The sequence below is a fragment of the Thermobia domestica genome, chromosome 14 (genome assembly GCF_964235325.1).
Source record: "Thermobia domestica chromosome 14, izTheDome1.hap1.1, whole genome shotgun sequence".
Lineage (NCBI taxonomy): Eukaryota > Metazoa > Arthropoda > Insecta > Zygentoma > Lepismatidae > Thermobia > Thermobia domestica.
The window spans coordinates 150,429,442-150,456,859 of record NC_137467.1 but is presented as its reverse complement, the minus strand read 5'-3'; the positions used below and the strand labels follow the sequence as shown (position 1 = coordinate 150,456,859).

At 36.7% G+C, this 27,418-nt stretch overlaps 1 protein-coding gene across 1 annotated transcript; it reads left to right on the top strand.

Moving 5' to 3' along the window:
* Positions 1 to 396: 396 nt before the first annotated feature.
* LOC145670046 (LIRP-like) lies at positions 397 to 27,164 on the top strand. Its single transcript, XM_081738393.1, has 3 exons — positions 397 to 558; positions 12,722 to 12,899; positions 26,345 to 27,164. Exons 1-3 carry the CDS (start codon positions 397 to 399, stop codon positions 26,524 to 26,526), a joined length of 522 nt encoding a protein of 173 aa, XP_081594519.1. The 3' UTR covers positions 26,527 to 27,164.
* Positions 27,165 to 27,418: the final 254 nt, after the last annotated feature.

Below are 27,418 nucleotides of genomic sequence, written 5' to 3'. Positions count from 1 at the left end.
AGAAACAACCAGGAAAACTAACTTTGATATACAAATATTCAGATTATGTCTTATCCACCCCCACTTTTAACGTCCAATCGCAGTCACTGCTTAAAACTAATACTTTCTTTAAGCGAACTGCTGCATATCCACAGACATCAAATGCGACTGAAGCTATTAATATCAGCACGTAGATTTCTAATTCACTTTTAATTAAATTTGCAACTCATATTAGTACTGTACGTAATAGCATAAGACATGGTGCAAAGCTGTCGTTGCTGTGGAAACATTTTTCGCTGTTCTATTGATATTAATTAATCTGCACACATAATAATAATAATGATGATGATAACAAGAAACAAAAAAAGGCAAATGCAAGCTTGATTGCACTGTTTATAAGAGTTCATCGAACACGCAATGTTTACGTCACAGAGGCGTTCCAGTTGTCTCGTTGAATTCGGTATCCAAAGTGTCAGTTTGTTTTTATATAGGAAGCCGGCGGGATCCTCACCAGACATTTCTTCCCTGTGTTTCGCTTTGGACCCCAAGTGTATCACGGCTTTTCTCACTTCCACCAAAGTAAGTTCGTAGGATATTTTATTGATTAGTAAGCTGTTTTGGTTGTTGATTATATATGTATTTTTTTTCTCTCTGTCTTAACTTTTCTTGTTCATTCAGAAACATGTGAAAGAATATGATTTCTTTAATTGCAATGTAATTCATTCTTATGACCTGGTTGTTAACAGGTTTCCCGTCAGGATTCCAAAAGCATGGGAATGCGGGAGATATAATTCTTGGTTATTTGAGATTCTTTTCTTTAGAGGGGGTGGGATACTATGCTTCAGTGATAGAGTGTTCTTCTTTGGTGCGACCCTAGGCAATGAAAATGAAATGAAATCTTTAAGTTTGGCATCCTTTTCTTATTCCGGCTAGGCTAAAGGAGACGGTGATGATAAGAAATGGTGGAATGAAGGAAGTGGGAGGAATCAGGAGAACCTCGAGAAAACCTACGCACACGGCGTTTGTCCACCACAAAGCTCACTTGCCTTGAACTGGATCGAACCAAGGATCCAATGCACCAGAGGTGAACGCTTTACCACTGAGACACCGCGGCCCGACCCTAGTCAATCTAAATTTGTAGTGAGAAACATAATGTATTTCTTGGGGTTGTCCTGTTTCCTCCTACATCTTTCATTATCACTCATTTTCATTTCGCGCCGGGGACAGCAGTGGCTCAGTGGTACAGCTTTCACCTCTAGTACATGGGGTTCTTGGTTCGATCCCAGCTCGTGCCAAGTTAGCTTTGTGGTAGACAAACACCGTGCGCGTGGGTTTTCTCGGGGTTCTCCTGTTTTCTCCTACTTTCTTCATTCCACCATTTCATTCATTTCTCATCATAACCGTCTCCTTTAGCCTAGCCGGTATAATCGTGGGACGTAAAATTTAAAGATTCCATTTTGTTTCATTTTCATTTCTCGCAACCCTACTCGTTGGCCTAGTCGATAGCGCGCGCGCCTTTGCTGTAGGATGTTATTTAACCAACAGGAAGGACACGTTGAACGTAAAAGTGAAAGAACCTGTGCATCGTTCTGTAATCTATCTCTCTTGGATGCGAATTAGTGTTGTCAAGAACAGCCTATGTTGTGAAGATAGATCTTGCCCCCCGAACTGTCTGTACCCCCATCAACTGCACCGAATGTAACCCTCGCTTGTGGCTCGAAGCCCATATTAGTAGCAGTCCTAGTGGTCGAAGTGAGACGGTATGCGCTGGTATGGAATACCGCCTCTGGTTTTTCAGTGATCAAGACGTACAATCACTGGAAAGTATAATAGATGCTAAATATCTTTAATAAATCCATTTTACACACAGTAACTGATGAATAACTTTGCACGTAAAAAGATTTTATTTCTTATGTAGAAATAATTTCAAAGTTAACAACATCGACATTTTTATTATCATTTTCCTAAGTACATGTCTTCAAAGAAGTTCATCTAGTTTATATTTTGATGTCACACATTGAAATTGTTTCTTTCTTACGTATGTGTGTGTCTCCTTGTCTTAATGCATATAAATATCGTGTTTTGAGCACCACGGATTTAAGGGTTGTGTCCTGTGGGAGGCGGATCTTCCGGGCATTTGGAATATTCCTCAGTCGAGTAGGGGGTCCGGGAGGTTTCCTGCAGGAAATTGCAAAGATAAAAACTTGGATTTTGAGCATTTTCGTGCATATTTTTCTCTAAAACAGCATAAAGGGATATATTTTTCTCTAAAACAGCATAAGGGGATATATTTTTCTCTAAAACAGCATAAGGAGATATATTTTCTCTAAAACAGCATAAGGGGATATATTTTTCTCTAAAACAGCATAAGGGGATATATTTTTCTCTAAAACAGCATAAGGGGATATTTTTTTTGAGAAAGTTGTTGGCTGAGGATCAAAGTCTCTCCACGCCCCTCCCACATAACTACAGAGAAGCTCTTCCGTGAATTTCAGTCATTACGTAAATACGTAGAAATGCAATCTTTTAGACAACATATCCTCACTGTATTTCAGCATTTAGATAACCGGTATGTCGAGTCTAAATCGTAATAAAACATACCGCCCCTGCTCTTTTTTCATTTCGAATACTGAGCAGTTCCCTTCCTTCATAATCTAGGTGTTGCATTAGAACTCAAGAACACGAAATTTAATTTAAAACAGTAAAACTGAGAGATTTCATTTTGTTGTTACAAACATATATATCGCAGAATCATGCAGAGCATAGACCCAAAAGACTGCATCTTTAATTGCGCTCTTTGAAAGCGGAGAAATCTTTCTTCTTGAGCGTGTCTGTAGACGCTATATGTGATTCAAACTAGGCGCAAATTGAAACGCGTATTAGGTGTTAGGTGACGTGACATGAGCGATATGACGCGTAGCGTGTTATCTACATATTGATACGCAAGTTTGAAGTGACTTGCCTACTTTCCAGGCGAGAAATGGTTTTGTGGAGTCGATTCAGCGTCACAAGAATATATTTTGTCTCCACCATTATCTGTCTTCTAAAGCCAGAAGCATGGGCGCCCGAAGAAAATTTTCTAGGGGGGCTCTAGGGATGCGCACGAGACAAGATTTGAGGCTGTCTCGTCTCGAAAATGTGCTGTAAAAGTGATGTCTCGACTCGAAAAATGTATATTTCTCTATTGGAAGAGCTGTGACTCGACTCAAATTTTGTCAGGAAAATTCTGTCTCGACTCGTCTCGTGCGCATCCCTAGGAGGCTCAAATCCCTGGTTGCTATATATTACGTTTGGTATTGGTTTTTATTTGTATTAAGAAAATCTTAAGAAATTTAATACGTTTTCGTGAGCCAGAGGGGGATGCGGGCATCACCCTGCCCTGCCCTTCGGGCGCCCATGGCCAGAAGTGGTAGAAATTTACTACCAAGGTCTACATCCGGTATCAAAATTGATCTACACAGAGCTAAAGCAAATAGGAGATTGCGAGAAATGGATTTTTGATGTGGATTTAACTTACCAAGAGTAAGTTTCATTTTGACTTTTGTCCCCCTATTTAAACCGGAAGTGGTTTAAGTACAGTATTTCTGGATTCAACACTGAGTAGCACAGGGAAAAACTGCTAACCTTTATACACCATGCAGGGATTTGAACGAAATGGTAGACTCTCACGTTCAGGGTCCTGGTGAAACCCTAATTATCACAGCGTAACGATTTATACCTCGTTGAAAAAGTTTATGAAACACGGATTCCAACGAGGTAACACTTGCGCAATTCTCGCTCTATTCGTAGAACAAACAAAAAATCCAAAATAAATGAATGAATGAATAAATAAATAAATAAATAAATAAATAAAAGAAAAGAAATAGAATTTGGAGGGGGGATGGCAATTCTTACACTCACTCTACGCTGACGAAATGAAGTAAATGTGTAGGCAATACACTTGCGACAATAATATATATATATATATATATATATATATATATATATATATATATATATATATATATATATATATAAATAACCATTGCTGCAATACAAAGCGAGATAAAACTTAAAAACAAAATTCCTATAAGAACGCTCTGTATATCATTTTCGAAAGGCTATTGCAGACCTTCACGTTGTCGGCCCTGATGACTTCACTAATTATAATTAGTGAATTCATCATTATATTATTATTATGATATAATGACTAATTATATTATAACTATCATAGACTCATGACTTATACATTGTAGGAAAGCTTATGGATCACAGACTCCAATGAGATAGAATCTGTCGAAAGATAAATACCGAAACTGTCCAGAAAATAAATTTAATTTACGTTAAAAAACTGAGACTCAAAAAATTGGCAAATTTTGCCTCTTCCCTACTTCCTCATGTAAGCAACAAATACTTTTACAGGGTATTAGCGTGTAATGAATATATACTGAGAAAAAATTGTAGGCGGTGTACTTAAAAAGATAGGTTACATGCGTAATTCCTGTAGTTTTTGGATTTAACGTAGAACAGACGTATAACTGAAAACGCATGTTTTATAATACTTTCTGTATACAGGAAGTAATACTTTCTGTTCTGTAATACTGTTCTGTAATACTTTCTTTCTGTACTTTCTTGTAAGTGTTCCATCTATACGTACTTTCCGTATGAAACAATGTAGGCGGTCAGGATCTCACATGCAAATGGACGTATATAACATATAGCTGACGAAGGTAACATAAGTGTATGCATGTGATATACGGAAAACTGTTAGATGTCAGACATCCTGTAAGAGCATGATGTAACATCTAAGGGCAATGCCTATGTAAAATACGGATAACGTATGCTCCGTACTGATTTCTATAGTAAGCAAGAGGATACCGTATATTTGTACAATATACTGTTGTCCGGAGAACGGATTTTTCTCTGTGTATACCTTCTTTATGACTGTATCCCCAAGAGCGGCAAGTTTCTTCCTTCAGGAACACATTATACCAAATTACTTTCCTAGCTTAATTAGGGGCTGAGCTATTAAGGTTTCAAGCCTTGACGTAGCAGTTGCTTCCTTCGGCATTTAAAGTTAATACATAACCAGAAATTTTCAACTAACTTACAACTTTCGTTACTGACTTTCCTCTTTCTCTCTGTGTGTGTGCCTGTATGTCTGTTACTTGCGAATTTTTAAATTTTGGGCCCTCCATTCGATAGAGTATCAAAAATTATCTGAGAAAGTGATGGAATTTCTCACGTCAGTCTTGCCTTTCCCAAGATATTCACCAAACCAGTTTGGAATTCGGAAGATTTAAGGAGCCATGTCTCGGGAGCCGTAACTCATAAAGAGACCATATTAATGTTGATCAATACCTAAGAAATCGGTGAATATTTAGTATCAAATAGTAACCGGTGGCCACCGTTCTCCAAACATTTGCCAAAAAAATTCGGATTTCGAGGTATATTTGTATGTACAATATACTACTGTCCGGATAACGGATTTTTCTTAGTGTACATATTACAATACGAATTTTTTTGACAATTCCAGCGAATAATGATTGTAGCATCTGAAGAAAGGAAATTTTTCAAGCTATTCAAAACTTAGTTGAAACAATTCAGCAAGAATGTTTGAATGGTTCAACAATTTTGTCCATTGTGTAATTTGCAGTTAGCAAGACTTTAAACTTAGACAAAATTCTAAAAGACTTTGCAGAGAAAAATGGAAGAAAAATAACTTGTGACGCATTTATAGGGTTTATTAATGTTACGTGATTTTTTAGAAGTTCAAAAAATGTAATTTGTTACAAAGATTGCACTTAAATTTGTATTTGAAAGACCCGGGTTCGATTCCCCGTGGGAGCTCATGTGGTTCGGATTTCAAGTCAAACTGTAAATCCACGTCTCATATAGCCTCGCTGCTGAAAGGAACTACACTAAAAATCAAATCAATTAAATTATTTTTCTGAACAAAGATAATGATTTTTAAAAAATAAATACTTTCATAGCTCTAAAATTAGTGGTATTGTGACTATATAGTTTCCAAAGGTGCTATAACTAACTAACTCACTCATTCTATGACCTATTTAACCCAGAGGTTCAATGTCGCGTCCACCACAAAAGCTATCCACTGACTTCTATCCTTAGCCAACTGGATCCAGTTTTTACTTTGTATTCCTATTTCTATGAAATCCATCTTAATATTGTCCTCCCATCTGCTCCTAGGTCTTCCTAATGATCGTTTTCCGATTGGTCTTCCAGTTAAGGCTTTGAAAGCGTTCCTACTTTCTTCCATTCTGGCTAAGTGACCTGCCCACCTGAGCCACCTAGATGTGATGACCCCTAACAATATTTGGTAAACCGTAAAAGTTATGTAGTTTCTCGTTATGAAAGTTTTCGCCATTCACCACTCCCGTTCCTCTTGGGTCTGAATATTCGTCTCAGGATCTTGTCTCAAATACTTTCAGTCTACGTTCTTCCCTCGGAGTAAGCGACCATGTTTCGCAACCATACAGCACAACAGGCATGATTATCGTTTTATACATTTTAAGCTTTAAATTCCTTGACAGAATTCGCGACAACAAGAGATTTTGAACTGAACAATACAAATATTATTAGGTGCTTGTAATTACGATTGCCGCGTTTCCAAAGCACAATGTCGGCTCGCTTCATGCAGTTTGCCTACTTTTCCAGAGAAAAAAATGTAGGAACATTTCACGCAGCTATTCTCAGGGACGGAGAGGGGATATCAGTGACTTTTTTCGTATTAATACAATATAGAGTGTCGCTAAAATCATGGGCGCCTGCAGGATATTTTCCAAGGGGGGGGGGGGGCAAGACACACACAATTGCTAGAATGAAACCCAAGAAAACGAAACTTCATTGCTATCAGCACCACGTCAGCAAAAGAAACAACAAAGAGCGAAATTATCTTTTCAACTCAACTGACGGATACCATCATTCAAAATACTTAGCATTGCATGCAGCATCAGGCTGAATATAATTATTACTGAAAATATGAGACATCATATGGGGGAGAGAAGTAGATTAAAATCTTGGGGATGGGTTTGACTAAATTTTGTTACTCTAATCATTTAGTGACTGTTGATTTTAAAAGTATACTATTGTCACCAGAAGAGCCTATAAATGTTAAACTTTTTCGAAAATCTAGGGAGGGACATTTGCCCCCTCTTGCCCCCCTCTGTGGGCGACCATGGCTAAAATGAATAAAACAACCAACATATTCACATTTTTGTCCATGATCTCCATACAAAAAAAAAAAAAAAAAAAAAAAACGTTTATTTGCAACCTTGATCGAAAACGTCTAATTACGGAGAAGGTCCAATTTGAAGCAATCATTGTACGACCATTCCCACTAATTAACTTGAATTTGCCCCATCTCCATAATTAGGCGTTTCGGACCAAACTCACAAGTATTCCTTTTTTTCTTGAATTGAAGTCGTGAATTGAATTGATGCGAAATATATCGGTTGTTTTATTTTATTCAGTGTAGCCACTTCACGACTAATTCCACTAATTATCTTAAATTGGCTCTATCTCTTTAATAGGCCTTTCCTGAAACACGTCTGCGAAGTTTGTCGGTTTATTCCAAGAACACCTTGTATATATGTATATTTTCGGACTAATAGGCACCGGGAAATACTTGTCTATAGATATTCAGCAGTTCAGTAACAAACTGGCTCATATAATCTTGGCGCAAATTGGCTGAAAACCTGACGTCATTAAAAAATGTTTCCAATTGAGCCCCACATCTCCTAAAGATAAGTCCTGAATTCCATCTTTAGTTAGATTCTGTCATTTAATTATTTTCTTATGTAATCTGTTGGCAACTCTGAGTGAACCTGTTAAAGTTTTCAAAGTTAAATCCTCATCGCAGTTGATATACTTCGTATCTTTAGGTAAAATAAATTTGCGACCTTTACTTTTCAAAAGAAATTTTGTGACGTAATAAAAACATAATAACAAATGCATAGAGTATAGGAATCAACACAAATAAAACAAGTCTTTGACACATTGACTTTGTATGTAGGGGTTCTCGTTGCGCGAACCCTACACACGTTTTTCAGCGAGATAGGAATTATTCATATAGATATGATGTCAGTGCCACAAGATCCTGTCTTGTATAATTTTGACTTCTATGGTTGTCTGGTGAATGAATGATCTATCTGGGACATGACATAAATAGAATATTTCTAAGTGTCTGCGTTTGGAATCAGTAGACAGCGTTCGTCTCTTTTACTTTCTTTTCTTCTTAATGTCCGAATGAACTTTGATATACTGTAATCCAGTGTGTGGCGGGAGAGGAAAAAAAATGAAATCTTTGAGTTTTACGTCCCACGTTTATGCCGGTTAGGCTAAAGGAGACGGTGATGATGAGTAATGAATGAAATGGTGGAATGAGGAAAGTGGGAGGAAACGGGAGAACCCCGAGAAAACCCACGCACACGGTGTTTGTCCACCACAAAGTTCACTTGGCGGGGGCTGGGATCGAACCCGGGACCCCTAGCACCAGAGGTGAACGCTCTACCACTGAGCCACCGCGGCCCGGGGAGAGGAAAGCAAAACGACAATTATTATGTGTGCTCTGGGTGAAGGAAACCCTAACTTCTATCTCTGAAGAAATTAATATGTGAATTCGTTTCATCTTGAAACTTCTTTATTCAAGATCTTCTGTCGTCTCGAATTCAGTCGAGGAATTTGAAGCTTAAAATATATAAAACAATAATCATTTCTGTTGTACTGTATGGTTCCGAAACATAGTCCCTTACTGTAAGGGAAGAACGCAGATTGAAGGTATTTGAGAATAAAATTCTGAGACGAATACCGCACCCAAGTGCAATGGGGGAATTGGAAATGGCAGAAACTTCATAACGAGAAAGTGTATAATTTATACCCTTTACCAAATACTGTTAGGGTCATCATGTGTGGGAGGCTCAGATGGGTAAGGCATATAGCCAGAATGCAAGAAGTTAGGGAGACTTTCTAAGCATTTAACTGCAAATCCAATCGGAAAACGACCATTAGGAAGACCTATTAGCAGATAGGAGCAGAATATTAAGATGGATGTCATAGAAATAGGAATACAAAGTAGAAACTGGATCCAGTTGACTAAGGACAGAAGTCAATGGAGAGCTTTTATGAACGCGGCATTGAACCTCCGGGTTCCATAGGCCATAGAGTTAGTTAGTTAGCAATTAATGTGTTGTTAATCAAGTATAGAATGTTTCTTAAGTATACGAAGCATTTCAAAACTAGACTCTAGGTTCCGGATTATGTAAGAAAATTACGTCGTGTTAACCATGGGTCAGTAATAGGGTTGCCGCTCTTTCCTTCAAACTACCATGCTAAAAGTATAGGGAAAGGGGAATGAACTGGAGATAAAAGCAATTTCTTGCATAACCCTGCTAATTGGGTCCAAGATACGTCCGTGTTCAAAATCGAGTTCTGTAAGTCTATTTGTTTATTAGAGAAAATTTGTATATAATAAATACTTATTATTTATTATATACAAATTTTCTCCTAGGTATATATCTGTGGCTTGGATCTAAAAGGGCCAATGTAAAAAAAATACCATTTTTTGAAAAACGCATTTGAAGTTTCTTATAATTTTTTGTTTGCAGGTGTTTCAAACATACGTGCAAATACAATATTCATACTTTTACCAATGAAAGATATGTTTATGTCCTATCGGATACTTTGTATTTTCTTGAATATATCTCAGCTTATCTCCGAGATATCTCTTGACATTGGCCCTTTTGATCTTAAAATTCTATTAGTTTTTTTTTAAAACAGATACAATGACCCTTTATTGAAAGTTTAAACTTTGAGCTTGCTTACAAATTATGCATTGTGTATAACACATTCCGCTATAATATGCAATTGCCATGAAAATTTTGTAGCTAATCATCTCCTTGAAGTGAAACATTAAGCATATAAGTAAAATCTTAACAGGGGTTTCCTTATTGTATTACAACACTTGTTAACGATAAATAGCCTATATCAAAATGTGGTTGAACTCATAAAATGGCTAGAAATGGCTAAAAGCAAAAAGCACATGGCTAGAAAAGCTACTAGTAGCTTTTTTTTGAAAATTTGTGGCTAGCCAGGTTCTCAAAATGGCCAGATCTTGCCACAAAGTGGCTGAATTAGCAACTCTATGCACTGTTTACAAAATATACACTTTTAACCATGATTGGTCACTATGAACCAGATTGTTGTCGGGTTTACACTCACAAACACAAAAAACCCAACATTATTACCTTATTTTCCTTTAGGTGTCACAAAAGAACGCCGCCTTTCAAGTCGTCAATTGTAATTATTGATATTTGTAATAATAATAATAATAATAATAATAATAATAGCAATAGAACTTACTACTTGTTTTTCGAGACACAATCGAGTTTTACACTTTTTTTTTCGCTTTACGTTGGCTTACTTTGTAATTATTTGGTACTTTGAAATTTAATCCTATTTTCCACTGAAAAGTATCTGTAATTCAACAAGGAAATAATTATATACATAATTAAATTGAAATTCATCGTAATGTGGCCCATGATAAACACTACCATTTTATATCGTAAAGGTGAGATCCACCGGTATTTTAACAGAGCGGTGCTTGCTTGAGCGATTGACGGTAGAAATTCAAACTCCGATTTGTGATATCTAATTTCACAGCCTTGTTTTATTACGGGTGTAAATTCTTTAATGAATGGCGAGATGGCGTAGATCATGGATTTTAGTTGGTGACGATAGATTTTGGTGGGTGGTGGTCATGGTATGTCGTGGTATGCTGGTGGGTCAGTGGGTCATGAGTCAAGTTTTCATTGACCTACGCCACAATAATAATAATGATAAAAACTGTGTTGCAGCGAAACTCACGTTGTTCAAAGCCGCTTGGTTTGCTGGTTTGGAACTCAGCGCCTTTTTTCAAGTGCAAAGGCTATGTGAGAAATGGACCTGAAACAAAAAGTGGGATACGAACCACATAGGTTCCCATTAGGAATCAAACCCTAATATCGTGCACCCAAGATGCGAGAGTTTATATAGCCATCATGAATCTCTTACTCAAAACGACATTATGCAAGATATTCCTGCATTATTTTATTATTATTATTATTATTATTATTATTATTATTATTATTATTATTATTATTATTATTATTATTATTATTATTATTATTATTATTATTATTATTAGTGTCAGAAAAATTATTGGAAAAATAACAAATGCGCCAATTTGTTATCGCCTACTTGAATATGTTAGCGGTAACTTTCTAATTGAACTGTCTGAAGCCAGACCAAACTGATTTTCTTTTTTTCATTCTGTGGAAAATCGGTCCTTATTGAAACAGTGACTACTTGGCTGCTGTCCTTAGAAAATGGATTTAATGTGATGGTTGCTTTAATTTTAACACTAATGCTTGTCGTGGCATAAAGTTCGGTGTGAAATACACGAAACGCAAATAATATCATGGTTAAACCCAAAATCGCCGAAAATGTAATTAATACACTCTGGTGTCACACACTCAAATAATATGAGTGTAATTATTATTATTTGTTTTCGTGTTTTACATGCATATGAAATAACAAAAGCAAACCATTTTTACATATAATATTTGGATTTGACAGCAGTTCGTGTCAAGTTGACAGTATTTCCATTAGGGCGGATTTCCCTCAGCACAAAAATATATTTAGTTCGGTCTGGCTTCAGACAGCTCAATTGTGATTTAGGGTTTCTTTCACCAGTAACATTTTTCGAAAAACTAGTTTTGGTGAAGATTTGTTTTAAGGGATTGTCACTACATATGAATTTGTGAAACACAAAGCAATTTATATGCGCATGTGAATCCATGCACCATTTTCAAAACGCTCTCCTTTGAGGCAGATTTGAGTTAGTGAAAAGCATGAAGTCCGCTGGGGCCAAGTCAGGTGAATATGGGAACGGGCGTGTTCGTGGAATGTGACGAATGTCAACAAACCGACTCACAAGAAAATTGGCGTGACCTGATGCTAAAGCATGTCCATGCGTGTTCTGCATCATTTTGTATGTTTTAGTCACGGTTTTACCACGTTTAACACAAAACTTGATAGCAACACATTGCTTCATTTTCTCAATAATGACAACACATAAAGAAACATAACGAATAAAGAATGAGACGGTGGTGCAGTATCCTAGTTATGGACGACTTTCCTTGGTCGTTCCGGAGTCTCGAATACTGGTCTCACGAGTGTATAGCGCGGGAAGTCATCTCGTGTGTGCAGGGATAAAAACTGGATCTGAAAAGGTAGGGGAACGCATGACGTCACACTGTGCCTATATTTACCCAGTGTAACCTGTTTAGGAAATGGGGACGCCATAGATGTTTTTGGAAGTGAGGGAACGACATCCCCCGGTGTTCCCCACTTTTACCCCTGTGTGTGTGAAAAACTAACATGATAACGAAATTTTCTGGCATCGCTGAGTACCGCTAATTTTTTCGAGGTAGTCCTAGAATTTATTGAATGCACTGTGTAAAACAGGGTCTTCAGGAACTAGTAACTACCAATTCCTAATTATTGCTTTGGCATAAAACGGAATCCAATGATATTCTTCTCTTTCTGGGGTAACAAACCCCAGGCATTTTTAAAGTATAAAATCAATTAGTTGAACAACAAATGGTTTCCAAAGGATATTTTTTATTTACATGAAAATTGAAGTTGTTTAATCAACCAGTTTGAAATTGAAATTAATAATTTTTCTTTTTCAATTTATTTTCAGATGTTGACCAGATTATTAATCGTTTCGATCTGTATAGTACTCACATCGTCACAGCCAACCTTCTTCTCATCCAGAGAAATGAAACGAGGAAGACTTTGCGGCTCCAGCCTCACAGACGCCCTCAGTTTAGTTTGTAACGGAAGATACAATCAACTGTACTCTAAGAGAATTGCACAAGGTAAATATTCTCTCTTTAAGGCCCGGTACACACGTTGCGATATACCTGTCGGGTAAATCTCATTGGTATACCGGAAAGGTATACCTGTAGAGGCTAGAGCACACACACTCAAAGGTAAACCTGAAGATTTTAACTCAGTCTAGAGATGGCGAGCAAACAAGAAGCCGACGACTGACTCCCTATTCAAGGAACTAGCCACAACTCACCAAAACACTGTACATGTGTGCTGAAATGACTCACACACAGGCTTAGGTTTACACGCCTGCGCAGGTAGTAAGAATTGAATTTCGATTCTTCTCCGGTCGCCTGCACAGGTTGCAATGCCTTGCTGTTTGGCCTGTAGCGGCTGGCACATACGCTCCGGTTTACCTGTGCAGGTAAACCTCATCAGTATACTGGATCGTGTGTACCGGGCCTAACGTTGTAACGGAAGATTCAATGAACTGTACTCTTAAAAGAATTGCACAAGATAAATATTCTCTCTTTTTAAAGTTCTAACGGAAAATACAATTAACTGTACGCTAAGAGAATTGCACAAGGTAAATATTCTCTCTTGAACGTTCTAATGGGAAATACGATCAACTGTACGCTAACTGGGAAGGTCCTGAGGTGTTACTCTGACTTCATATCGATACTGTGCTCAATCGACTCGTTTTTATATATGAAACAATTGCTCAAACGGAGAAATCCTCGACCGGAAGCGTGTTTGAATTACGAGCATTCAAAGTTCAAAATTGAACAGATTTTGCAGAAAGTTTGAAATAACTATTTTTTTTTTTTTTTTTTTTTTTAGATACACGCTTCATTTTTGGTATCGGGAGGTTTTCTTGAATACCTAACACAGTGGTGATGTCACAACGTACGCATTTTGCAAGATAAGGATACTTATTATGGAGAAGGTGAAGGGTAATGGTGTTTTACAACTTGCAAATTGCCTTCTGTTTGGCACACCGCGTCGGTAGGCTGATAAAATGTATTTGCCACTTCTATTCGACTGTATTGTCATTCAGATTACACATTCTTGTATGGTCACCTTCAAATTGAACAATGACATTTGTCTCTGAAACATTTGACCGTGGAAGTAACGTGAACAAGACTTCGAACCCAGTCGGCCTCTTTGAAAGACTGTGTTTCAATATCTCATCGCCAGCACCTTTTATAATTTTCAACTGATTTTAACAGCAATTGTTGGAAAATAGAGGCCAAGTTTCAGGGAATATTTTACGATAATCTGTTATAAATGTGGCCAAAAAGACAAACAATCGGCTAGCGATAGTGTATGCAAACATCAGTTTTCTCCAGAATAAAAGTCACCTTTTTCACAGCTTTGAGCGCACATTCCCGCTAATCATTTTTTTAAAAAATTTTTCGGCCTATTTTGTCGCTGAATATCTCCAAATAATCCCTGGCTTTTGAATAATATTTTTCCAAATATTTTTCCAATAATCGGCATTTCAATTCGCTGAAAACTGAAAAAACACGGCAAGCGATGATATATTGAAACACTGTTCTTCCGCAATGCATAAGCATAGCCCGACAAGATTGGGAGTACCGCTCAGGATAGATCCGCGGCCGATCAATATGGTGCTGCACGATCAGTTTGAGGAGCCATTTCCGCGCGATTGACTACAAATGAAATGCCGGTGGTGTGAACTGATATTCGTATTCACTGTCCGTGCTAACCTGTTGTGGATAATTTATTTGGATTAATTTAATTTTAAAAACAAACTAATTTTTGTTTCCCACATATGACAATATGTTGTGCGCCACAGTGCAAAATGTTTGTTGGACAGGTGATCTGGGCAAAACAAGACATTGGTGACAGAACCTTTTAAGAAAATGTTGATCTCATTCCTTCCTACAGAAGGAAAAGAACATCACAATATAGATTATCACAAGATTAATTATGAATACCATGATGTTCTTCATTGAATTTCGCACGCCTGGCAAAACGTTTCGGAGACAAATGTCATTATTCAGTTTGAAGGTGGTCACACAGGAAAGTGATATTTGAATGATAATACAGCCGAATAAGGGTGGCAAATAAATTTTATTAGCTTATCGATACTGTGTGCCTAACAGGAGGCAATTTGCAAGTTGTAAGACGCCATTATCCTTCAACCCCTCCTCAATAAGTGCCTTTATCTTGCGAACTATGTGTGTTTTTACATCACCACTATGTTGGGTTTCCAGAAAAACTTTCCGATACCGAAAATGAAACGTCTATCTCAAAACTTAGTAACTTCAAATTATACGCAAAATCTGTTTAATTTCGAACTTTGAACCCTTACAATTCGAACACACTTCCGATCGAGGATTTATCCATTTGCGTAATTGTTTCATACGTAATAACGAGTCGATTGAGCATAATATCAATATGAAGTCAGAGTAATACCTCGCGACCTTCCCTAGTAAGGGAATTGAACAAGGTAAGTATTCTCTCTTTACCGTTGTAACGGAAGATACAATCAACTATACTTCAAGAGCAGTGTCCGGAGACACAAGTGTTCAAGGGAGAAACACTCACAAGGGACGTTTGCGAATCGTGACAGCTAAATATTGGTACCCTGACTAATCGTGGATCGCTAATCACCGTGGTGATATTCACTTGGTACAGAAATGCCTTGTTACCCGCTACGTATAATACATATACAGAACAGTGACCGGGGAGGCTGTGCCGAGTTATACCCCAAAAACACCGGAAAAACGCAGAAAATGGAAAATGTATGCAGGTAACCTGACATCTACCGGAGGGGGAAGAAACGCGACCAAGAACATGGCAGTAGTGTTACGCAAGCAGTGTTGCCATTCCAACACAAATTTATAGCTTTTGAAATAGAAAGTATATCATTTTATGGCATTAAAACAATTGGCATAAAACGTGAAAGAAAATAAGCAGAAAGTGGGTTATCAGTGTTGCCAAATAAAGGAGATATGAGGCTCTGAATTTGAGAAATTATGGAGTCCGTACAATGAAACGAACAATGTATAACAACAACAAGATTACAGAAGGAACAAACGTACAGTAGGGAGTAAATCACAGCATGCACAGAACTAGTGACTAACGGACTTGATACGTCATGTCGAATGTGCGGCTAGGGCGAGAAATGTACGTATTTTGCCATACTATCTATGGCTTTTCTGTTGTATGTATTGGTGTATTATGTTAAAATATTCTGCACCTGTATACTATGGTAGCATGAACGCAGTGTGTTTTATCTTCATCGTTGCCTCGCATGCTAACTATACGTTTCCTATAATCTCGACTGACACCTATCGCAGTTCATTAATCTTTTCGATTCTGATGTAGTTTCTTGTCACATATTTGTTACTTTTCGTGCCACAGCCTTTCTGTACTCTTCTCAGGCGCTACGCCTTCGTTTTTGTGGTTAGAAAGACATACAGTGTTGCAATCCCAAGACAGTTCGAGATATCGATTCCACACAAACACCATTGGAGTTGCTGCGCTACAGGAAGACTCGTTGTTTACATTTTCGCATAATGTCTCATGGAACTTCTTCTTTCTACGGCAACTCTACCATGTACCCTTTTTGGGTGAATCGTGTATTAAGCCTGTTAGTCACTGATGGTATGCATGCTATAGTTTACTCTCTATTATACATTTGGTCCTTCTGCAGACTTCTTGTTGCGCATTGTTAATTTCTCTGTACGTTCTCCATAACTTCTTAACTTCAGAGCCTGATATCTTCCTTATTTGGCAACAATGATAACCCATCTTTTGCTTATTTTCTTTCACGTTTTATGCTAATTGTTTTAATGTCATAAAATGGTATACATTCTATTTGAAAAACTATAAATTTGTATTGGGATGGCAATACTGTTTGTGTAACATTACTCCCGTATACTTGGTCACGCGTTCCGCTCCCGTAGATATCAGCTTCTCTGTATATAAACTTTTCATATTCTGGCTTCTTCTGGCTTTTTTGGGGTATAACTCAGCACAGCCTCACCCGGTCACTGCTTGGTATATGTATTATACGTAGCGGGTAAACAAGGCATTTCCGCACCAAGTGATTATCACCACGATGATTAACGATCCACAATTAGTCAGGGTACTTATTTCCACAAATATTTAGCTGTCACGGTTCGCATACGTCCCTTGTGAGTGTTGAAATAGTTATCGGCAATCTGTTTAATCAGAAATATCTCCAAAACGGTTGAATAGTTTAAATTTTTAAAATAACAATGAAATAAAATATGGTTTTAATTTTAAAACTCTTTCTTGGGTTCCACGAACTCGAATGAATTTTAACAGTAAATACATTAGATTTTAAGATAAGAATATTAACATATAATAATAATAATAATAATAATAATAATAATAATAATAATAATAATTACTTGAATACAGATGAACTTTTTAGGATCCATGAAGAACGCTAAATTGCTATTTTATTTTTAAAATAACACAAAACATACAAATGTCTGCGAGAATCACGACATGCTTTCTCTCTCGCTTCCGTCAACGAACCTAAGGGTCTTTACTATAGCGAAATTAAACTACCGCTAATTTTAGAGTTTTTCTGTAATATCTTCAAAACAAATAAAAAATATTCGAAAAGTAGAAACGTAGTGAACTAGACAATACGATTATGCATGTGACACCTTTACCACAATTCACCTATCTGCTTTTGGTATGCCGCTATTTAAAGAATTCGCAAAAAATGCTAAATCTATCTACAGTTGCAAATCGAAAGCAGATGGATGAGTTGTGATAACGGTATCACATTCAAAATCATATTGTCTAGTTCACTACGTTTCTGCTTTTCGAATATTTTTATTTATTTTGAAGATATTACAGAAAAAAATCTAAAATTAACGGTAGTTTATTTCACTGTAGTGAAGACCCTGCGTAGGGAAAACGTACGCACAAACAAATACGAAAAACGTCCTGAGCGTTCGGATATTACAAAGTAGCGTTAGGATTCCGGAGCAACATTTGCTCTATTGTTTCTTTCGTATTCCCGTTGTTCGAGTTCTAAGAAATTGGGGCAATACTGTATTGGCTACTGAACTGAACCTATAAAGCATGCTACAACAACAACAGTAGCAACAACAACAACAACAACAACAACAACTAATAATAATAATAATAATAATAATAATAATAATAATAATAATAATAATAATAACAATAACAAAACGTTATAAGTGTTCTAAGGAGAATAATGTTTTTCAGTGGCGAAATAGTTATCGGTAATCAGTTTAATCAGAAATGTCTCGAAATTGGTTCAATAGTTTTGGCGATTGCCTCAAACGAAGAAATGAAGAAATCCCATTTCCTTTATAACATTAGTATAGATGTACTTTACGTGTTTTATTTATATATTATGTGTAATTTATATATTATTTGCTTGTATCTATTGCTTTACTGGTACAGCATACTTCCGTCCGTTCAATGAATGCTTGTTGGAAGCCATTAGCAAGAATGTTTGCTTTTTGTTAATCTACGGTAGATGGAGAGCAATAACGATATATCAGGATTTGCTGGGCAAAACTGTCAACCGAAATAAAACTTAGACTTTTTACTAGTATATTAGTATACAATTTATTAAAAACCAATGTTTTGTCAAAATCAGAAGTGGGCAAATGCCCCTCTCTACCCTCCTTAAATGACGCTCCCGATGCAATGGGTGTGCATAAAAGGTGATTTGCATTCTTGTATTGCGATGGGTGTCCTTTTGCAAGTATAGCTACAAGCTCCTTACATAAAGCTCTTCCCTCTCAATCACTTGTTTACTAGACCCTTTCTATTTCAACTGTGCCCCTTCTGGCGTTGCTGTCGATTTATGTCTTCCCGTATCCCCCTGAAGAGAGGATAGTCCAGGACCCATAGTATACCCCCGTAAAAAAATCGAGGTCCAGAGAATTTGATTTTTGATTTGTGTTCTCGGATCATTATTGAATTAATTTAGCTTGGGTAGACATTTCTAATCCGGGCCGATTGGGTTCTGAACGTCATTTTAACCCTTTCGATACGGTGCGCTTTTTAATGTTTTCGTCGACAAAGTTATGCAGGTGCTGCAGCTTCCCTAATTATCCTATTGAACCTTTCTGTGGTGCGTTGTGTTGGCCAAAGACAAGGTTTTCAGATGCTGGTATATTTGTTTCAATCTAGCTAATAAGAGGGAAATTATAGAGGGAAAATGGGATTTTTTCAAAATCTTCACCTAAATTCGGGAATTAAAATTTCCCATGGCTGGAAACACTGCCACTAGATAAATACAACTCATCTTAAAATAAACTTTGGTACACCACTAATATATACTAGAAATATCATGTCGATATCTAACAAACTAAGCATACAATTTAAAAAACATATGATTCTATCTTTTAAAAAAATCGCCGTTTTCTGGACGTCATTTTTAAGAATGGCGAATATATTTTAATGATGACATAATATTTCGTGAATCATGAGACCTACATTCAACATTCTTGTGTCAGACGTAGGTTATGAATGTCCTTCATATCTCTGGCTAAGACCACTCCCCAGTCACTTTACTAACAAAGCATTTGCAATTGCAGCCTTTGAAAATGTTGACTTTGAAGACAGCTCTTCTTTGTCCGGCACATATGGCACACATAATACGGCAATGGTGCTTTTTCAAGACCGTGCCAATGAGTTAGATGCAGGGAAACAATCAGTGTCAGCATTAAATATACAGAAACGAAGTTGTAAACTTACAACACAGCTGCCTTGACAGTGTGTGCAAAACTACTACAAGCCAAAAACACATCCCGATTTACCAGAAAGTTTCCAAGTGGCTGAGGATATGCATCATGTAGTGCCCGATACTGCAATCTGTAAAACCAAGGAAACTGAATTTGTTATTACTCTTATTCAGTGTGGACTGAAAGATCAGCACAAGCCAGTTCCTCCATGGGCTTGAATTCATGCTCTAATCTCCCAGAGTACCGTCTTATTGAAAAAGATTGGCTTTTTACCAGTAGTACCACCTCCTGTCACAAACTACGCAACAGCATATACGGCTATAAAAAAAAATCCAAAATGTGGGCCCTCAGCTTGAAGATCAACCAATCCTCCCAATATTCTGTGACGAAGGTGTCTTCCGTATTGTCGCTGAGATCTGTATGAGCAATTCAGAAGAATTTAGTGAACTTTATCATCCAATGATGGGCATTTTTCACATGACAAAAGTTGCACTGCGGTATGTAGGAAGTTATCTAACAGGATGTGGCATAGAAGATGCACTCATTGAGACTGAAATCTTTGGAGCCAAAACTGTGCAATCTGTATTGAGCGGAACTCATTATGTTCAATCGTTACAGGGTATGCTCACCATCTCTGAGGCTATAGAAACATTGCGTTGGATGGCCTTCTGGAAGAAGAATAACAAATTAGATTTCGCAGATGTTATGGAAGAACTGTGCAAGGTACAGAATGCAAAGCCAGGCAACATTTACTACACTTCGTTCAATATCACAAACTTTAAGAGCCAAGTTTGAAGAGTTTATCAAACAGTGCGAGGATAAGTCAGAGCTTTGCAAGTACTGGGGAAGTGTAATTTTAATCTGTCTAGTGAAGGACCTAGTACATACTGATAGAAAAGGTGACTGGGAGCTGCAGAAAAAACTGTGGAGTCACTCATTCCTGTGTTTCATGAATTCGATTGTATAAACTATGTGAGATATGGCTCCTGATATTTGGAAAGAATAAAAAAAACTATAAGTAGAAAACAAGTACCTTCACAACAAATTTGTTCAAGGGCACTTCGTGATCAAAGACAAAGAAGGACGATTCAATGTTGTAACTCCTGACATGAAATTAGAACAAACCATTCAGAGATCAGAAAAGTTTCAAGGGAATTGTCGGTCAAGCACGTAAAAGTGACTATGTTGCTCAATGACAGCTAGTTTACCACGAAGTACTTTCTATTTGTAACATTTTCAAAGAGGTGACTAATTCTAAATTAATAGACCACCGTGAAACTGTTCCTCACCATGAGTTAATGGGAAAGAGAGGAGAACGTTTCAATAGAAATGTTGAGAGCCTTGTTCATATTATGCAGCGATGAGGAAATCCGTTTGAAATGATTGAGCCTGAGAAGCTGCATAAGTTTGTCACAAAACAACATGTGAATAATGATGTAAAGGCACGTCTATTAGATATCTTTTCACATGGGTCAGAATTATATATACAGCTGAAGCAGGAGAAGTTTGTATTGAAAATAAAATCGTTTTTTGACGTAATCAATAAAGCTAACCTTCCACGCTTTAATCGGAACAGTGTAACAGAACCAGCAACCAGAAAATCTTTACTGGTGATCTCAAATAAAATTCTTTCCCAAGTCAACATAGAGATAGAAAGAAAGAAAGTGGGGAATCTATCAAGAACATTATGTCTCACGACCTTCTTCCAACAAATGCGTTATTTGATGGAGATGCTGCGACAAACCAGTAAAACACACACTCTTTAAAGAATTAGAAAAATATCTTTCATCTGGCGATTTTTATTTCGTAAAGGTCCCTGCACTAAACACTGCTGTTATTGTGGATTATATGTCCCAATTGCGAACGGTCAAGCTGTCATCCATGAAAAATTTTGGAGAGGTTATTCAGAGAGTTCTACAAATATCAAAATCAGTATGTACTCTGCAAGAACTGCATATCACATTTGACAGTTGTCTTGAAGTTTCGCTCAAAGAGTGTGAGAAAATCCGGCGAATGTCTACAACTGGATGAATCGAACTTGCATGTATAACAAATTCTATACCTCTGCCTTTGCAACATGATAAATTATGGTCATCTACATCAAACAAGCTTAATCTGGAGATGCTAATGCGGCGAAATATTACTGATGTTTTAGCAAACTCAGAATTTCCAATTATTGCTAGTGGAATGATTGTTAATGAGAAATTGATGCCTGCACAAATATATTCAAACGGTGCAGGCCATATTGTGGAAGAACTGAAATAAAAATTGGAAGAACCTGACCTTCGTTCATTCCACATGTAGAGTGGGCAGTTCGAAAAGGTTTGAAGCGAATAATTGTTCTATCGAATGACAAAGATGTAATTATTCTGTTACTTCGATTTGTTGCACTTTTCATAGGTCAAGGATTGGAAGAATTATGGATATGTTATAGAACAGGTGAGAAAAGATGCTTCATCCCTCTTCATATTTTGTACCATAGACTCAACTCAGAGATTTGCAATGTTCTCATCAAGGCCCATATTCTCACAGGTGATGACATTATGAGCAAAATAGGAACTAAGCGAGGAGCTTTAGCCGCTGAACCAGTGAAGTTTCTAAAAGAATTTGCTCAGATTGACGACGACTGTGCCGATAAGTATCTTGTGCGAGTGTGGAAAACAAAGTGGCACTTTTGATGAATTTTCCTACAATGAGTTCAAGAGATCAGTCCCACTAAGTGACCTTCCGCCAACGTCATCGTCCGTGCATGGACACATTAAAAGAGCATTTTATTTACTCAGAAAATGTGTAAATGTTTTGAATCGTTCGTATGTTCCAAAAGACCTCTGTGAGTTTCGATGGGAAAACGTTGATGGTGTTCTTAAACCTATTAAATTTTTAAAGCCTCTACTCAGTGAACATGTAACTGGAAAACCTGCGCTACGAAAAGATGCTCCTGCCGATACGCTCTTCTGAAATGTTCGTCATGCTGGAAATGTAATGTAAGTGACTGTAAAAATGCGTAATTGCAAATGGACATAATTAAATCTAGCTTCACTCTGTATATGCCTGTAAAAAGAAATCGTGTTTCACAAATTTCATTTTTGATTTGCAATTTTGCATCATTATTGAATTAATATAGCTTAAGAAAATTGTCACGTATTTCATACAAATGTAAATCAAACAAATTTATATATATATATGTATTCATTACTTATAACGAGTATTCTTTATAATTTGAATTTGTATACTTGTGTACCCATAGGCAAACTTATGTATTTTATCTACTTGTATTAATTACTTCTATTCATGATCTTAGACATTCTTTGCTGATCACAATAAAAGGATTGAAATCTATTTATATTTAGTTTATTTCAATACATGTCTATTCGTTAGTTATTATAGCCTCCATCATAACTTTCCGTTAGACCTACAGTTAATTTAGTTGGTAGCACGCATGCCTTGAGTGTATAGTCCCGGGTTCGATTCCCGGTGGGGGTACAGTTGAACTAAAAAGTGGTTTGGATTCGTCTATAATCAATAGGTCCACGTCTCCTTTAACCACTATGGCATAACTCAAACAAACCAAATATAACATTCTTTATTATAGTTTCCTATAATATTCGCTATTTTGTAAAATGACTAAAAGGTTGCTCTGATAGGTTACTTTATATGTTTATAAGGATATTTGACCTTCATAATCTACGTTTTGACACAAGAATGTTGAATGTAGTTCTTATGATTCACGAAATATTAAGTCATCATTAAAATATATTCGCCATTCTTAAAAATGACGTCCAGAAAATGGCGATTTTTTAAAAGATAGAATGATATGTTTTTTAAATTACATGCTTAGTTTGTTAGATATCGACATGATATTTCTAGGATATATTAGTGGTGTACCAAAGTTTATTTTAAAATGAGTTGCATCTATCTAGTGGCAGTGTTTCCAGCCATGAGAAATTTTAATTCCCGAATTTATGTGAAAATTTTGAAAAAAATCCCATTTTCCCTTTATAATTTCCCTCTTATTAGCTAGATTGAAACAAATATACCAGCATCTGAAAACCTTGTCTTTGGCCAACACAACGCACCACAGAAAGTTTCAATAGGATAATTAGGGAAGCTGCAGCACCTGCATAACTTCGTCGACGAAAACATCAAAAAGCACACCGTATCGAAAGGGTTAAAATGACGTTCAGAACCTAATCGGCCCGGATTAGAAATGTCTACCCAAGCTAAATTAATTCAATAATGATCCGAGAACACAAATCAAAAATCAAATTCTCTGGACCTCGATTTTTTTACGGGGGTATACTATGGGTCCAGGACTAGGAGGGACAAGTTGCTGTGGCCGAGACTTTCAATTGTTGGATGCGGAAGTGTTGCCACAATGAATTATTCCACGGACTTCGCTGTGCTCTGTCTTGTTAGCCATTCTAAGTAGCCTACGATCTTCACTCGTCAAGGTCAAATGACTGAATGACAAATTGGCAACACAGCTGAGTCGCATATTTTCCGAAGGCACACCTGAAATAGACAGACTCTAACGAAATAACTGGTACTATCTTCAGAGCATTTACGCGTATCTGTACGCTTATTTGAGGGGGGGGGGAGGTACGCTGGCTCAGTGGTAAGCGCCTACCTCTGGTACGTGTGGTCCCTGGTTCGATCCCCGGTTATGCATATTTGTAGTGGACAACATCGTGTCTGTAAGCATTATCGGGTTACTCCCGTTTCCTCCTACATTATCATTCCACTATCATTCACATGCCTTTATCATCCATCTCCTTAACATAAAGGTTATACTCGTGGGACGTTAAACAGAAAGATTTCATTTTGTACGTTTATTTAAAACGATCGTAGTAAATCACATAGGGGCACGATCGTTTCGTGCACAGCTACGGAGACAAGATTTTGCAGAATCAAATTGTATATTGTAGATCTCTTCTAATTTATTGAGTAAGTTCCAAGTTCGATTACGTGCTATTATATCACACACATGTATATGTGTCAGTAACACTTTATACCCAGGCCCATATTTATATATTGTGCACCCCTGTGCCCTAAATAATTTGTCGCCCCTCGCACCAGTATATGATAACTGATAAGAAAAATAATTGTTTACATTATTCACCATCAGTAATGGTTTAATAGCACCTATATTAATAATACAATAAGTTATCTGTCTGTAGAGCTTTTCAACTCGAGAACAATAGTAGATAGAAACATGAAATTTTAATGTTTTAAAGCTCTCAGAGATATGATCCAAATGGCCTGTTGCAGGTCCCTAGGTCATATCTGAGCTGAAATATAGGGGTGCAAAGTCCCCATAAGAATAACATGGGGCATTTTTAAAATAATTGAAAACCACTAATATTAGAGCTGAATTCAGAGTTTTTGGGGTCGCTGAGATGAATAGTGACAGTTTTAATCCAATTCAACTCCCCAGGGAGTGGGCGAGATCTTAAAAGTAATCGAAAACGACATATATTAGGGTTGAATTAATAGTTTCGCAAGTCGCTAAGTTTAGCGGTATCAGTTTCCATGATGTTCATCCTCATCCCCTGGTGTGGGGGTGGGAGAGGATTACTTTTTAAAAATAATCAGATAGCTTGCTAATTAGTAGCTACAGTAATTAAATCGAATTAAACATATTAACATATTTTCTCGTGCTTGCGTGGGACTCTGCGAGTTTTAAATATTACTTTATTGTGAATCTTTAAAAAAATCCAAAATTTTGCCACCTCCTAAATTCTGCCACTCTGTGCTCGAGCATAAAATAGCACTTACCTAAATACGGGCCAGTTTATACCAGGAAGGTACATTTCCGCTGATGTCATCAGCTTACATGACTAAAAACGCCTTAAATTTTTTGTGAGTTAGCTAGTTATTAATTCACTAATTATCTCTATGGCCTACGAAACCTGAAGGTTCAATATCGCATTTACAAAATCTTCCATTCATTTCTGTCCTCAACGAACTGGATTCAGTTACTACTTTGCATTCCTATTTCTGCAACATTCATCTTAGCATTGTTTTTTTCCATCTGCACCTAGATCTAAATAGTCTTTCTCCTGATTGAATTTTCTGTAGGGTTGCCAGATCATACATTTTTCCTGTAAGTTTTACGTTTTTATGACATATTTTCCTTTATGCGTTTTTATTTTTCACAAAAAACGATTTATTCCGTTCTATGTCGATAAATAAAAGAAATGGCTCATTTACATTTTTAAAATATAAAAGAGATATTGAAAATCGCAGAAAGTAACATCACGCATGCAAGCTTACGGATTTTTTGGAGAAATTAATTTAGCGTCGTGCACGTTTTCGGTGAAATGCAAAGATTTTTAAGTTAAGTAATATTGAAAATCCGCGCTTTTTAGTTATTATTAGCAACAATTAGCAAGAATTCCACTTTTTCACTTTTATTCGCGTTTATCGCAAGTAATGCCGAGTTTCACAAAAATTCGCGATAATATAAACGTGATTCCTGGCTCTGAAACGAAAAGTTTGAGATTTCCTGAAACACATACGAAGTTTTTTTTTTTTTTTTAAATCGCACATATCGCATTATCGAAAAAGTTTCGTCTCTACATATTAGCGACGATATTGACATTTTGTTCGGAAAGAAAAAATGCTGCTTAAATATCTATTGTGTGATGGATATTGTATTGCACACATTAAGTGTTTCTAATCTTATGCATTTGTATCTCATCCAAAAATTATCCCTGTTGAATGAGTTTTTCTCTTCTTCTTTTTGTTTCCAGATTTTGATCTGTATAACAAACTGCAGTCATCACAGAGACAACTGGAGCAGCCATTCCTTTCTCGTTCTGGAGCCATTGCTATGCTCGGTGGTTTCACTCGACAAACCCGAGGCATATATGAAGAATGTTGCTTGAAAATTTGCACTTATGACGAGATGCGAAGTTACTGCGCAAGTCGTTGATGAACTTACATAGACTTTTCCACAGACTTTCTGGCATTTCCATAGACGTTGACGTGTGTACTGTGCATTTAGCTCTTCTTTTCTTTCGTAAATATCAGATGAACAAGATGAAGCCATCACATTTTATATCACAGTGTGTCATATTGTGAAGGACGTGTAAGAAATTTAATCATGCATAGTGATATGGAAAATGTTCTTAATATTTATCTACTTATATACTCATTTACTTCGAAAACATATTTTTATAATTGCTGTTAAGTTCGATGAGACGTGGTTGGAATTGCTTCTTGCAAAGGACTTTCACTTCTAAAAATGAGAAGATTTTTTAAACCAAAATACTTTATCTGACTAGCAAATATATACATTTCCTTTGTTACCTCTTGCAATTATTATTTCAAGGCTACCGATACTTCTAAAAATGTGTTTTAATTTAGTGGACTGATGTTAATATATTGCGTACCGGTACAAGTTAAATTTAAGTATTAAAAAATCTATAATGTTGGGCCTCACAAAAGTGACAGGTTCTTCGAATTAAAAATTATTGTCCATCAAAAATTTAAAAAAAAAAAAGTTTCAAACAAAACATACATTTTGATGTACGAGTGCTCAATTTGTAACCAAATAAATAAGGGAGCATCTGTTACACATTCTGCCTCCATGTTCTTTAAATTACCTTGACCAGTGTTCGAAGTGAAAAAAAAAAAATAGATACGGTGTGTTTTATTATGGTTTTGAGTCGATATACGGGCTATCTAAAGGTTCAAATACAATGAGGATATGTTGCCTAAATGATTGTATTTCTATTTACGTAATGACTGAAAACCATTAGAGAGCTTCGGGGAGGGGACATGGAGAGACTTTGATCTCCCGCCAACAACTTTCTGAATATATA

Excerpts from the sequence above, each read along its gene's own strand:
- LOC145670046 (XM_081738393.1), top strand. The coding sequence starts at position 397 with ATGTTTACGTCACAGAGGCGTTCCAGTTGTCTCGTTGAATTCGGTATC. Across the intron at positions 559-12,721 it reads CTTTTCTCACTTCCACCAAA|ATGTTGACCAGATTATTAAT; the intron begins GTAAGTTCGTAG and ends ATTTATTTTCAG. Across the intron at positions 12,900-26,344 it reads CTCTAAGAGAATTGCACAAG|ATTTTGATCTGTATAACAAA; the intron begins GTAAATATTCTC and ends TTTTGTTTCCAG.